At 29.8% G+C, this 13,638-nt stretch overlaps 1 protein-coding gene across 4 annotated transcripts; it reads right to left on the reverse strand.

The window, feature by feature from the left end:
• Positions 1-2,490: 2,490 nt before the first annotated feature.
• On the reverse strand, positions 2,491-9,580 carry LOC103496543 (type I inositol polyphosphate 5-phosphatase 10). 4 transcript variants are annotated; one of them, XM_008458427.3, is made up of 13 exons: positions 9,269-9,580; positions 8,521-8,601; positions 8,245-8,323; positions 7,611-7,698; positions 7,397-7,501; positions 6,436-6,979; positions 6,133-6,326; positions 5,884-5,992; positions 5,499-5,647; positions 4,796-5,013; positions 3,132-4,705; positions 2,859-3,036; positions 2,491-2,757 (listed from the first exon to the last, which is right to left on the reverse strand). In XM_008458427.3, the coding sequence occupies exons 2-10, from the start codon at positions 8,551-8,553 to the stop codon at positions 4,803-4,805; spliced, it is 1,512 nt and encodes a 503-aa protein (XP_008456649.1). In that variant the 5' UTR covers positions 8,554-8,601; positions 9,269-9,580; the 3' UTR covers positions 2,491-2,757; positions 2,859-3,036; positions 3,132-4,705; positions 4,796-4,802. The 4 variants fall into 4 exon arrangements, with proteins under 4 accessions (XP_008456649.1, XP_008456650.1, XP_050938919.1 ...); XM_008458428.3 differs by lacking the exon at positions 9,269-9,580 and adding an exon at positions 9,020-9,037; XM_051082962.1 differs by lacking the exon at positions 3,132-4,705.
• Positions 9,581-13,638: the final 4,058 nt, after the last annotated feature.

The following is a 13,638-nucleotide window of genomic DNA, read 5'->3' on the forward strand; positions in this document are numbered from 1 at the left end:
TTTATTAGTATTCTCATTTAATTTTTTTTTTTTAAAAAACTTTGTTAGTAATTTTCAATTGGTTATTTAATAGAAACCCAATAATGATTTAAAAATCCATTGCCAATCCTACCACTAAAGATTTAAGAATGGTTTTTTTTTTTCAATTCAAATTTTGAATAAAATAAAAGATCTAAAATAACAAAAATGAAATTGAAAGCTTAGGCCTAAATGGAAATTAAATATTTATTTTATACATTTATAACACATGCTAAATCAAGTAATATTTCTAAAAAGAAATAATAACAGGATACAAATAAATAATTAAAAATAGTAAATTAATATTTAGAGAATAATGAAAAAAAAAAGAAAAAAAAATTTATATTCCTGCTTTAATTAGTTTGTTGTTTCTTAAATTACACCTTTTGTTCCTATTCTATTATTATTATTATTAGTAACTCAAAATAAATAAATAAAATAAAATACCATAAATGAACTAAAAAAAAAAAAAAAAACATTATTCTACCCAAATATTTAAACATATTTTTTCATCTAACTTCTCCCTATATACATTTTTCCTTGATTTTTCTGTCCAAATATTTTTATTGTCCTAAAAAAAAGTAATAACCAAATTCTAAAGGTTGGTGAATTTAATTTTCGATTTACTTCTTATCCTTGTTCAAATTGTATTCAAAATTATTTGACCTCATTTTAGAATTGTATTATTTATAAAATCTTAGATATAAATACTTTATCTACTTTTGGAATAAATAAAATAAAAGCTGAAACCAATAGAAATTAATTTAAAAAATGATTCTTTTAAAGAAATTGTAAGAATTCAAATGTTTGTTAATAAATATAAGAAACACACTAGAGAAAATTTGAGAGCAAAGATAATATCTAAGAACATAAAACAAAAAATGAAGGCATTGTTTAATAATTATTTGTTCTTTTTCTTTTCTCTTTTTTCTTTTTTTTTTTTTAATTTTGTTTATTTAAGTAAACTCCTGAACTCTTAACCAAATCCTAATAAGAAAACAAAGTCTTTCTTTTTTTCTTTTTTAGTTTTTTCAAAAGATAGAAAAATTGATAATTTATTTATTCACTAAAAGACAAAATTCATTCAAATTCATTGCACTTATTTTTTATAAGATGTAAATATTTTGTTAATTTTTCTATTTTTAAAATTTTTCCTCTTTTTTAAATAAAAAATAACATTTGGCTTAATTTTAAAAAACACTTCTAAATGTAAATTTTAAAAAATAATGTAATGTTGGTAGACTTAATTTTGAAAAACAAAAAACTAAGACCCTGCAGATACTTAATCCACCTTTAATTTTTTTTTTTTTTGCTTTGTTATCTACTTTTCATCGACGTTTCTAAAAAACCAAGCCAAAATTTAAAAACTAAGATCCTATTTGATAATCTTTAAAAATTAAGAATATTTCTCTTCATTTCTTACTACAATCTATATCTTTATTAAGTACAGTGGTTGAATTGATCTTAACAAAATTCAAAAACAAAAACAAATATTTAAAAGCAATTTCTTTTTAGTTTTTAAAATTGGACTTGGTTTTTTAAATCATTGGTAAAATGTAAATAACAAGAGGTGAAAAGAGTATCCGTAACTTCGTTTTCAAAAGTTAAAACTAAAAAACAAAATTGTTACCGAGTGGATCTAAGTAATTTTCCAAAATACTCTTTTCTTTTTTCTTTTTTAAAATTTCATTAAGTAATCATTTCACTTAAAAAGATGCAAACCATACATAAGTCAAAATAAAATAAATTTAACTTTAAAAAATGAAAAGATTACCAAACAAAACCATAAATGATTATCGAACAACACTTGCAAGACAAAGACATGTCTTTAAGAATTATTAATGTTAGACAACTTTATAAGATCCAAACACTCTAGCCCAATCCTTTAAGGTTTGGGCCCTCCACACACTATTTGGATTAGATTTTAAGCCATTCCTCCTCCATAAGATTTAGGATTCCATTTATCTCTCTCATATCTTTCATTTCTTTCCCTATTCCTTTTATCATTTTCCCTTTACTACTCTTCATATAGAATGCACTTTGGATCAATAAGAACCCTATTCTTTTTTCTTTGTTGTTGTTGAATAGTCACTAAAATGGACCTACTTGATTGTTTCTCTCATCCTTGTGGATAATAACTTATCAACCTTCTTGTTGAGGCTCAACAACTTCTCATTTTTCATTACAAACGGAAGAAAATTAAAATTCAATTCATTCAATTCTAAATATATTCCTTATAGTTTGAAAAAAATTAGAACTGAGTTCATTTGGTTTTATAAAATCTTCGTAAATAGTCTTTACAATATGTACTACCTATGAGAATTTTATCAAAGTGTAACCAGATTCATCGGTTGAAAATTTAAGACGAACGATAATGGATTGAGTTGGGGTTGTTGAACTCAAATGATAGAAAAAATCAAATTTCGAGTAAGTTTGGCATTAAACTCGAAAAACCGAGTAGATTCCAAGAAAGACATCAATATCGTAGAAGTTTATTAACATTGAAAAATCTACACATACACAAGAAGTTGTTTAAAGAAACAACGTTCTAATCAAACCATGTATGTAACAGTGAGTTTTCTAATGTATTTCTATTGCTATGAATTTTTTTCCTTAGTATAAAAAAAAAAAAAGAAGAAAAGAAAAGAAAAAACTAGAATACTGATTGGCTTTGAGATTCCTTTGAACATCTGTTTCTTTGATCCCTTTAAGATTTAGCTTCTCAACTTGGGCTTCATTCTGTTTTCAAAACCAAAATAAGAGACGGACAGAGAGAACTCCATGAGTTAAAACTTTAACATTAACAAAACAAAAAACCAACTAGGATTCAAAATCATTACCTGTTCTGTGTGGGATTGGGGCCACTACGAGGTATTCGGCGAAGGCTTGTGGAAGTAGACGATGAGGTTTCGCCGAGCTTCCGAGCAGCAGAAGGAAGATGATGAAGAAGAAAATCAACTTGATACGACGGCGGCGATGATAACGATAACGGTAACGACGTAAAAGCAACATGAGAACCTGGGAAAGGGAAGAGCATTCTTGCAGCTTGAGTAGGAGTGTGAAGATGGAAAGAAAAGATCAGAAGTAGAAAAGTGTGGAGAATTGGAACTAACAATGATTTGGAGATCAAAGGTTTCATGTTTTTTTGTGAAGCTCTGAGAGAATCAATGTCTTGTTTGTCTTTCAACTCTAACAACTTGGACTGCCTCTTTATATAAGTTTTAACAAATTTTCAACTTTTGTCTTCAACTGCCTCATTTGTTTCTGTTTGGAGCAATATTCTACTCAAATCTCTGATTGCTCCCATATTCTATACTCCTAGATACAATCTGTAGGGTCTTTTCTAAAATAGGGTATTTGCATATTACACTCCTATATTTTCTATATTTTGCAAATGTGCCCTTATGTTGAAAAGTTTCAACTCATACCCTTTTATGAGTTAGCTTTGACAAAAACAACACCAAACAAGACCCGTATGTATCAACTGTGTGGAAATTATCATTGACAGGGTGTTTAGCTTTGAGCCCACTAACTTTGTAAATTGGTGTTAAATAACTCATGTCCACTCATTTGTCCGTTTATAGAATAATTTCATCTTTGCAACTTTGTACTCAAAACACAGATTTTCTAGGTTGTCATTAGGCCATGCCTTACGGTGTTGGGTTGAGTTGCACAATGAACGCAACAATCATGTTTAGTTGTCAATTGTTGATCGAGGTTGGAACCCAACAAATTGTCGTTGACAAGTTGAAGATACTCCAACATATTAATTTCATATTTCATCACTTAACTCAACGATCCAAACGCTTTTTAGCTAATAGTACACAATGTAACAAAGTTGAGGTATTTTAAAGTCACTTTCAAAATACCAAGGTGAGATATGCAAAGTAAATAACTCCCAAGGGAGTGATTAGCAATTAATCTTAAAAATTTTCCAAATATCAATGGCCTGTATTATTCATTAAAGATCAAACACAGTTTTCAATACAGATCCATTGGGTGAGTGAGTGTGAGGCATGTGATGTAAACAACATGTATACTTTGACTTGTGGAACTTCCCATTTCCAAAGCAAAAAAAAAAAAAAAAAAAAAAAAAAAAAGAGTAGAAAAAACTTGAAAGTATTTGTTAAGTATAAAAATAATTTGTTCACCTGCCATCACGTGACCATGCACGTGATCAAAATAGCACAAACTTTTTCTTTTCTTGGTTGTCAAACTTTGGATTCTACTCTCCAACAAAAAAAAGAATTTCTATTACTATATATTTCATCAGATAATCAAATCAAATGTTACTTCTGCAATCTGCTCAGTGCTTAAAAGACAAAAGTTTCTATCTTAAAAAAACTTGAAAAACTTTATCACTTTCTTCTCTCTAGTTTGACTGAGGAGCTACACTAAAAAAAAAAAAAAAACTTTCTTTTCTGTTTTTCTACTTTTTTTTAAGTTAACCATTGGCTGCAATCTGATGTGATGCATCTGCAAGCAGCAATCTGCATCCATGGCTGCTGCTGATGATGACCACATCCCTTCCTTGACTTGAAAATCTACTAATAAAATTCGACTTGCAGGTTTCGTTACATCTACACTATCCTACTAGTATTGGCGTCGGAAAAAACTTCGACGAGTCATCGTTCTTGTCATGAATGGTAATGAATTGTTGGACTAAGCTACTGAGCCATATTAAGACCTGATGTGGCGAAAGGCAAAGTAAGGAAGAGAATGCCATGTGCATAAAAAGGAGATTCCATAACTTTGAACTAATTGACACTACTCTTACCACTAATTTAGGGGTAATATCTACTGTTTGTTGGTAGCAATTCTTCAGCCCCAACTTTCATATCAGAGATAGGCATTTTCTTCTTCAGCCCTCCCTCGACAACCATGACATCGACTAGGAATGTTGAACAAACAGGGCGATGATCGGAAAAACGAGACTCCCCACGGATGTAAAAAAGTTGTCGTATGCCATCACCATGCCATAAAATTCTGTCACACCTGCATTGTTCCAAGAAGTTCAGCACATTTCACGTTTAGAAGCATATGCACTTTAGTTTGGCTAGCATGTCCATGCCCAACACGTGCTAGTGGAATAGATGTGTTAGACACTAGTTGTACATGGTCATAATAGAACCAATCTGTTTGACATGCATCATATACTTGTTACAAGTATACTACGTACTAAGTGGACACATATAGGACAAAAACAATCAATTATAAGAGCGAAATGCATCATGAATTTTAAGGATGTATATGCACAAGCTCATTGGTTTTTTAATTTCCTTGTTTAAAAACGGTATATATTATAATAAGCATACCCTTGCAAGGTCCATGCCCTAAATTTAAAAATTAAATGACTTGTAGCCGTGCCTGTGTCCTGTCTTATCGTTATCAGAGTCTCTTATTTGAATCTGTGATTTTTAGGTGTTATGTGGGTTGACTAGAACAAGAGTTTGTATGCTGTTCTATGCCAAACTTCTTACCAAGCTGGAGTTCTTCTTTTTTTTTTCGATTTTTTCAAGTCTCCAGCGTATGTGTCTGAATTGTAGTAGTATTTATATGTGGGTGCAAAGTAAATCTTTCCCTCTTTCCATCCAGAAAACACTCGCCCTGCATCCCTTTCGATCTTCAACTACAACACCAAGCAAAAAATAAGAACTAGGATGAAATATAATCGATCTAAGAACACAATCCCAAACTTCAACCAGCTTTTATCCATAGCAGTAATTTTGTGGCAAAAAATAATTTCATCACAAGTTTCGAAAAGTGAAAGCAAAGGGAAAAGAAGCAAGTTGCCCCTATTAAAAGTGACTACGAATTTTTTCTAAGAGAATGAATGCTGCTTCAGTGATTAGGTATTGCCGTTACCTGATCTTTGTTGAGAAGTGCATCCCAGCGATTCTCTTCCATGAGTCTTCGAGTTTCCGAGTAGCTCAAAGCTATCCGGTAATTCAAGTCTCCTAACCATATTATTCGTCTTGAGCCATTTCATCAACACGAATGAGAAACTCAGTAACCAGAATATACACATGTCATATGGAATGAATTACCAAACTGCGTTGTTCTTATTTATATGTATATGTTTTTCTTTCAAATCAAACAATTTAAGATGCTCACTCGTGTCCGAGGATTTTCTCCGGCATCCGACTGTAAGGTGGCCTGCATATTTTTGGAAATTGAGTGTTCTTAAGGATTTCAATAACATCCAAATTTCTTCTAAGCTCATCTCCTTCTTTCTCTCCAGAAGCTAAGTGGCTGCAGATGAAGCAAAAGCTTGTCTGGTGAAATAACATGCTCACTGAAATGCACCCCTGGAAGACAAGAACCGACCCTCACGATTTCAAAATGAAAATATGATGGATATTTTGCAGAATTATCCCATAGAGGAAGACAAGTGAACTAAAAATATAAAAGCATCACCTTGTTCCCAAGGCAGCCCATGATCCCACGACCAGTACTCGATATTCTTAAGTGGCTAACATGTGGAACAAGCTCCTGCCTCATCCAAATTGTGACAAAAATGCCAACCATTTGTTTACTTGCAATCAAACCGTACTTTGTCTCGTTACTGCTTTCAGGAATGGAAATATCTGAAATATCAAAGATGCTTGGATCCTCCTCGTCATCATCTTCTTCTGAAGAAATTCCACTTTGACTCACATTCGATGGTTGGCACCGAAACCAGAAATCCTTACTGCGTTTCCTTTCGAGTTCCAGTGGAGTACAATTGCAACTTTTTAGCTTCCTTCTACTCACAGTCCTGAAAGTTTTACTGATGCTTTTAAGAGAAGGCTTCGGAAAGAATTTCGATCCTCCAAGACTGGTGTTAGATTTCGGTCCTCTCGAGCAGCCATTTGTTGGGTTGTTCAATGATTGATTAATTAAGGAAAGCCATCTTGCAGCAGGTTCATTGTCTTCAATAACTAGAACATTTCCAGCATTTAGAGGCACAATTTCCTGAAAACTGATAATAGGAGTTTAAATAACACATCAATCTGCTAGTATGCTTGGAAATACAAGGAACCAAATGACTTTAGTTCAAAGGGTATAGCGGTCAGTGACTACTATCCAGAGTGCCGGTGGAAGAAAAAGAACATCAGAAACTTCTTTTAAAAAATATGAAATGGAAAATAGTGGTGAACAAAGTAAGCATTGTTGTCTAATGCCAATAAATGAACTGCTACATTTTGATGGGAAGCTTAGATTGGAAAAGAGAACTCTCAAAGCACAGCAAGATGAATAAACTCTATTCCTAACAACCACAAACCACCAAATTTAAAAGAAAGTGGAAGGAAAAAGAGAGGTGGATTCCATGTTCTGACAACCACCAAATGTTTTAGAAAAATGGAAGTGAAGATGGAGAGGGGGGCAGAAATCATACCCAAATATGTAAATATCAGCACAGTTGTCGTTCTTAAGAAAATCATTCAAATTGAGGTTGGTAGGGGGAGATTTTCCTCCAACATTCCACGTTGCAACAAAAACACTGAATCAAATCCCATTAGGCAAAAGAAATGTTAATGTACAAAAGAGTACAGGCTCGTCATTAGGTTAAAATGAAAAGAAGAGATCAAGGAGATCATGCCACCAAGTACCGGAAGGATTGAACTTCTTGACCAGGAGCCATTAGAGAGTCTGTGCTACCCAAGAATGTACTGTCTAGCTGTAGGTCGGAATTTGGATCTACATATAGATTAAAAAGGAACAAAAATTGAAAGAGACTTAAACACCAAGCAAATATCCATTGATCATGTTCTTAAAAATTGTTGACTAACGCCTCTTTCTGATAATCAAACCAAAACAAAATCATTTCTTGTCAAATTCTATAGTTTTAACCAACTGACTGAAAAATATTCTGAAGTAGCTCAGGGAAAGGGACAATATCAAGAGGGAGAGAGAGAATATACCAAGCTTGCTTCATTTCTCACACTAGTTTAAAGATCATATTGAATATATTCTCCATTTAGATCTAGTTGACATGATTCTCTTCGTATCGCTATCGTTTTAGATTTTTAATCTTCATAAGGAAGCACAAACATGCTCAAATCTCTTCTAATTCAAAGATGCTAAGTCACGATATGCTTAGAAAGGTACTTCAAACTTATCGTCAATGACTATTTACTTATCTGAATAATAAAACTTTGCTTTTTATGGTGAGATTTCTTTCTTTATCATAAAATAAAGATAAGATGATAATTTATCAAAAAGCATTTCCCTTTTGTAACTCACCAGTGGACTCAACAAATGAACCTTTGAACTCCTTCTTTCCGTTTCTTTCTCCCATCGCAAACATTTTTCTAATGAAGGACTGAAAGCAGAGGAGAAAAAGGAAGATATTTAATGATATTAACTTCAAAAAGTAGCAAAAGTTAGTCCCACTTTTTTGTAAGATAAAAAGATGGGAACAAATTCAAGAGAACAAACAACCAAATAACACTTTAGGATTCAGAAAAAAAAAAAAAAAAGGGAAGAGAGAGAAAGAAAGAGCATTGAAGATTCTTTTACCTTCTTCCTTGAGTCTTGTTTTCTGAGAGTCATTGCTGATATTGCAATTTCTCATCAATGCCACTGACCCAAATCAAAGATCTACAGTCAAAAAGAGAAAAAAAAAATCGAAGTAAATATAAATGGAAGTGATATTATGACAAACAATTCATGTCGCTCTCAAGAATGTCAAGAAAATCAATTCACTTGCCATCCAAAATGAACAGAACAGAACAACAATGATCTAATGAAACAAAAAAAACTCAAAAAATCCAAAGAAACACGAACATTACCACAAAACGAAGCAAAAACCCAGAATTAAGATTTGTTCTAAGAGAAACAGATTTGATCAAATTTAAAAAGAAAAGAGTGGAAACCCACGACAATGTTGACAAGTGGGGGCTTATTCATATTCACGAGAAAGTCAACTGTCCAAGCAATGTCTATTATACATACATAAGAAGAATCAAAACAAAATGAACTTGAAACATTTTCCCAGCATAGAAAATTGGAAAAGAACCTGAAATTGAATGTTAGAGATTCTAGAAGAAATGAACAAAACGTCTTATATATTCAATGGAATAGTCCGAGAAACTTGCTGTTCCAATCCAAAACGCATTGAAATTGACAAAAAGAGGGCACAGTCATAGATAGATGAACAGAAAAAGGGGAAAAAATCAAAACAAAAATCGATAATCGATTTTCGGTTCAAAGAAGGAAAATGGTTGAATTTTCTCGGGAAAATAAAGCGAGAAACGGTCAAAAACACCTTTGAAGAAACGCTAAGTTGAGAAGTTGGGAGTTAGTTTCTTCCATTGCCAGCAGTTTGTAGAGGTTTTTTTGATCAAATTTCTTCAAATGCTCATAGTAAAATGGCAAAGGAACAAATCTTTTGATTGAAAACTCAAATGGGTATCAACAAAATGATGATTTTGTGCAGACAATCATCATCAAAAGAGGAAACTGATCTGTTTCATGAGACTAACACAGAAGAATGAATGAGAAAATTGCAAAGTTTTTTGTGAATCTCAACTAAAATGGACTACTTTTTTTTTTTTTTTTTCCTGCCCTTATATAGAATTTTGTTGAAGGAGCAATTCAGATTCTTTAATTTGGCCAATACTTTCATGGACTTTTTCTTTCTTTATTTGTTGTGGTCTGTTTTGGGTTTTTGTTCATGTTTTCACTTTTTATTTTTCCCCTTATATGAGAGTAAATGGAACCATGACTTGGTCTATTTTTTCTATTGCTTATACTTTTAATATTTTTTATGTTAAATATCAAAGTTATACCTTTACAATTTATAAAGTTACAAACTAAGTTTAATTAAAATTTAAAAGTAAAATATCAATTTACCTCGAAATGACGAATTTGAGCCTTCACTTTTACTTAACTAATATTCGATTAATAATTAGATGTATTTTATTTTATAAGTTTAGGGTTTAAAATATTCTTTTCTTTTTTCTTTTTCTTATTTAAAGGTGAGTAACGACATAGATACTAATTTCAAATCTAATGATTAAAAATATATTTTGTTTTAATATCAATTTATACAGTTCAACACTTTTTTAACCTAAAATAAGTTACAAAATCAATCAAATTCTTCTTTCTTTCTTACAAAGTTTTACAAAATGTTGCCTATTTCTTTTTAAATAACAGAAAAAATAGAGGAACACAAACCATTGAAAATACCACAAATTTCTCTTTAATTTTACATTGATATAAAAGTTGTTTATTAACGATTTAAAATATAATTTTATTGGAGAGTTTAAATTGATATGTACATTAAAATTTAAAATTTTAATTACTAATTTTTTGTTTTAATGCATATACAATACTCGAACCTTTTAGGGACAAAATATTTTAATTAGTTGATTTTTCAATTCAAAAATTTTAAATGTTTGTTCTCATTTCTTTAACTTTCAAATTTATTATATTTTAATTCATTAAACTTTGAAGAGTATATTTATCTTATATTTGGATACCTATGATAAAACAAAGTGAGTTTAAAAAGATGAAACAACGGATAATTTCAACATAGAATACCATTCCTTAGTATTAAAAACATGAAATACAAAACATCAATTTTAAAAATTAACTTTAAACGTGAAAATGAACTTGACTCAACGATATTGGTATTTGCTTCTTCTTTGGAGGTTGAAAATTTAAACCTCCACAACATGTAATTGTTGCACTTAGAAAGAAAGTATATATTCACTGAATAGATTTATGGTTATATAAAAGATAGAGATAGGCTATTATTTGTATATATATTGATAACTAGTAGTATAGGATAGTATAGTTGATTTTGAGAAAGAATGAGAAAGGAAAAAGTAAAAGTAAGAAGAAAGAAGAAAGAAGTTGGGATTGGTGGATGCACATGGAGAAGTGTATGATGACCAAGCACTACAATGTCCAATTTTGGGCATCAAAGCTTAAAGAGATTTGTACTTACAAAACACACTCTTGCTTTTGGTTATTTTTATTTCTTTATTTATTAGGATTAAAATTTAAAAAGAGAATGGAAAAGGATGGAAGAGAATGAATGAATGAAGCAGCAGCAGCAGCAGCAGCAGCACTATACAAAGTGTGTGCATGCAGCAATTCAATAAAGAAAAATCTTGGAATAGTTTTATATGGAAATTCACTCTTTTCAAAACACCAAACACACAAACTTTCTTTGTATTTTTCTTTTTGGATCATTATCATTCTTTTCTTTTGCACCCAATTGGACATTTTTTTCATGAATTTTCTTTTTTCAATTTTGAATTCTAAATTCTCTATTAATATAACAAAATTTTGAATTCTAAATTCTCTATTAATTATGGACAAAATCAATCCTTTAAATTAATATTAACAAGAAGGAAGAAATTTTGGGGATTTGTAGTATTTGCAACGCAAAAATAACAACCTTATATTGTTTATTATTATTATTACTTTCTATTATTATGATCATGTTTCTAATGTTTATCCTTTGCCATTTATTTTATTGGTATATATTGGTTTGTTTTTATGAATGTTTTTTTAATACAATATGTGGAATATACGAACTATAATTTATAGTATAATTAGTTCTTCTAGAAAAGCTTTTCTTTTATATATATATATATATAGAGAGAGAGAGAGAGTATGGTTCTCAAAAATAGCTTTTTTAAGTACAATATTTAATGACTTCTCTTTAGCTTTAGAATAGTTAATAACTTTCAACTTACACAAATTACTCAACACATTTTTTAAAAATTAATTTGCAAATAGAACAAAGAAATTTATTTAACAAAGGGTTATTGGATTGCCTTTTTTTCATTTTCATTTAAGAGGGAAATTTTGATTTAAATAACCAAACCTATAGCAAATTTTTACTTCTTATCGATGATAGACTGTGATAGACCCAGATATATAAACATCTATTAGTGTCTATAGTCATCGATGGAAAGTAAAATTTTGTTCTGCTTATAACTAATTTGACTCATTTTGTTGCATTTGAAAACATCATTTTAATAGTAGTATAAACCCTAAACTCTAAAATAAATAGATTTTCAAAATTCATCTTTGTTTTGAAAATGTAGTTAAGAGTTCAATATTTACCTAAAAAAGATGAATGGAAAGAAAACAGTGAAAAAACAAACACAATATTGAAATGTCAAATGAGACCCAATTATACTGACCCTACAACATTTCTTAAATACATAGAATAAGAAAAACATAAAACTAAAAATAAGAAACATCATTCAACACATAACCTCTTTTGTACTGTAAGAACTAAATAAATCAAATCAAATCAAACCATATACATATATATATATATATTAGTTGGCAAACACATTCTCAACAAAGAAATTGGAAGCCAACAAAGGATTAAAAAGAAAACATATTTATCTCATAGAACCTTGAAATTCTATATATAGTTTAGGTATAAAAAAATGTTCTTATTCTTGTCTTGTTTAGTGTTTTTTTATTGCTTTTTTTTTTAGTGGAAAAGTTGGCAAACCCCATTATTTTCTCACTGTAAATTATAAAACAAAACTAACCCTTTTTTCCTATACAATTTTTATTCTTATTCAAAAGATATGGAAAATATATATATATATATCCCATCTACCCATTTCATCATCCTCCTTTATAAATTATTCTACAACAAATTAAAGTGAAAAATGGGAAATAATATTCTTAATTTAAAAAGAGAAATAAATAAAAATGAAAAAGAAAGTTAGTATAAATAATATACTTTTTTAAATATATAATAAAATGAGTAAACTTATTTACAAATATAATAATAATATTATAATAACAAATAGAAATAGACACTAATAGATATCTACTATAGTCTACTATCGCTGCCTATAGACGTCTTTCACTCGAGGTGACGTTTTACTACATTTTAATCGTTTAAAACAATTATGTTAATATATAAAATAGGCCCAAGACAAAAAAAAAAATTAATTATATAATAATTGAGAAGCATAAAACATGAGGGGAACAAAATGTTGGGTTAATGTTTGCCTCATTCACAAGCTAAGGAGAGAAAAAAAAACATTGAGAGATCCTTAAATAAAGGAAACCATTATGATTTTCTTAAAAAAGAAAATAGAGTCTTTAAAAAAAAATTAAAAATCTTTATTTGTTCTTTACTTAGAAGAAACCATTCTCTCTCACATTTTCTTATTCATTATTCTATTCATCAAAGAAAGAATGTGGCCCTCAACTATTTATAAGAATGTTTCAAAACAGTATAATAAGTTCCTTTTGATGGGTTTCATATTAAAATAAAAAAGCTTATATATATATATATATAATGGCAAACAAACCAAAGAAGGAGATTCTTTGGTATAAGAGAATGCCTTTTTTGGGGCAAGTTTGCAGCAAGTGTAACCTAAAGTCGATGATGCCTTCAACTTACACCAAAATTAGTTGATTACAAATGTGTTTTTTTAATGTATATTTGTTTTAAATTTTAGTTGTTTACATAACTGTTTGATGTATAATGTTTGTTTAAAATAAGAATTTGTTTGACTTAATCTCATACTGAGAGATTCTCAAGTACTTCACTTAAACACCATTTCTAATTCTAATTTGGTTTTTAGTCAATTTGGTTGGATTCATATAAAAGATTTTTAGAAGTATTCGAGTAAGTGAGAAATA

The sequence above is a fragment of the Cucumis melo genome, chromosome 3, assembly GCF_025177605.1.
Source record: "Cucumis melo cultivar AY chromosome 3, USDA_Cmelo_AY_1.0, whole genome shotgun sequence".
NCBI lineage: Eukaryota > Viridiplantae > Streptophyta > Magnoliopsida > Cucurbitales > Cucurbitaceae > Cucumis > Cucumis melo.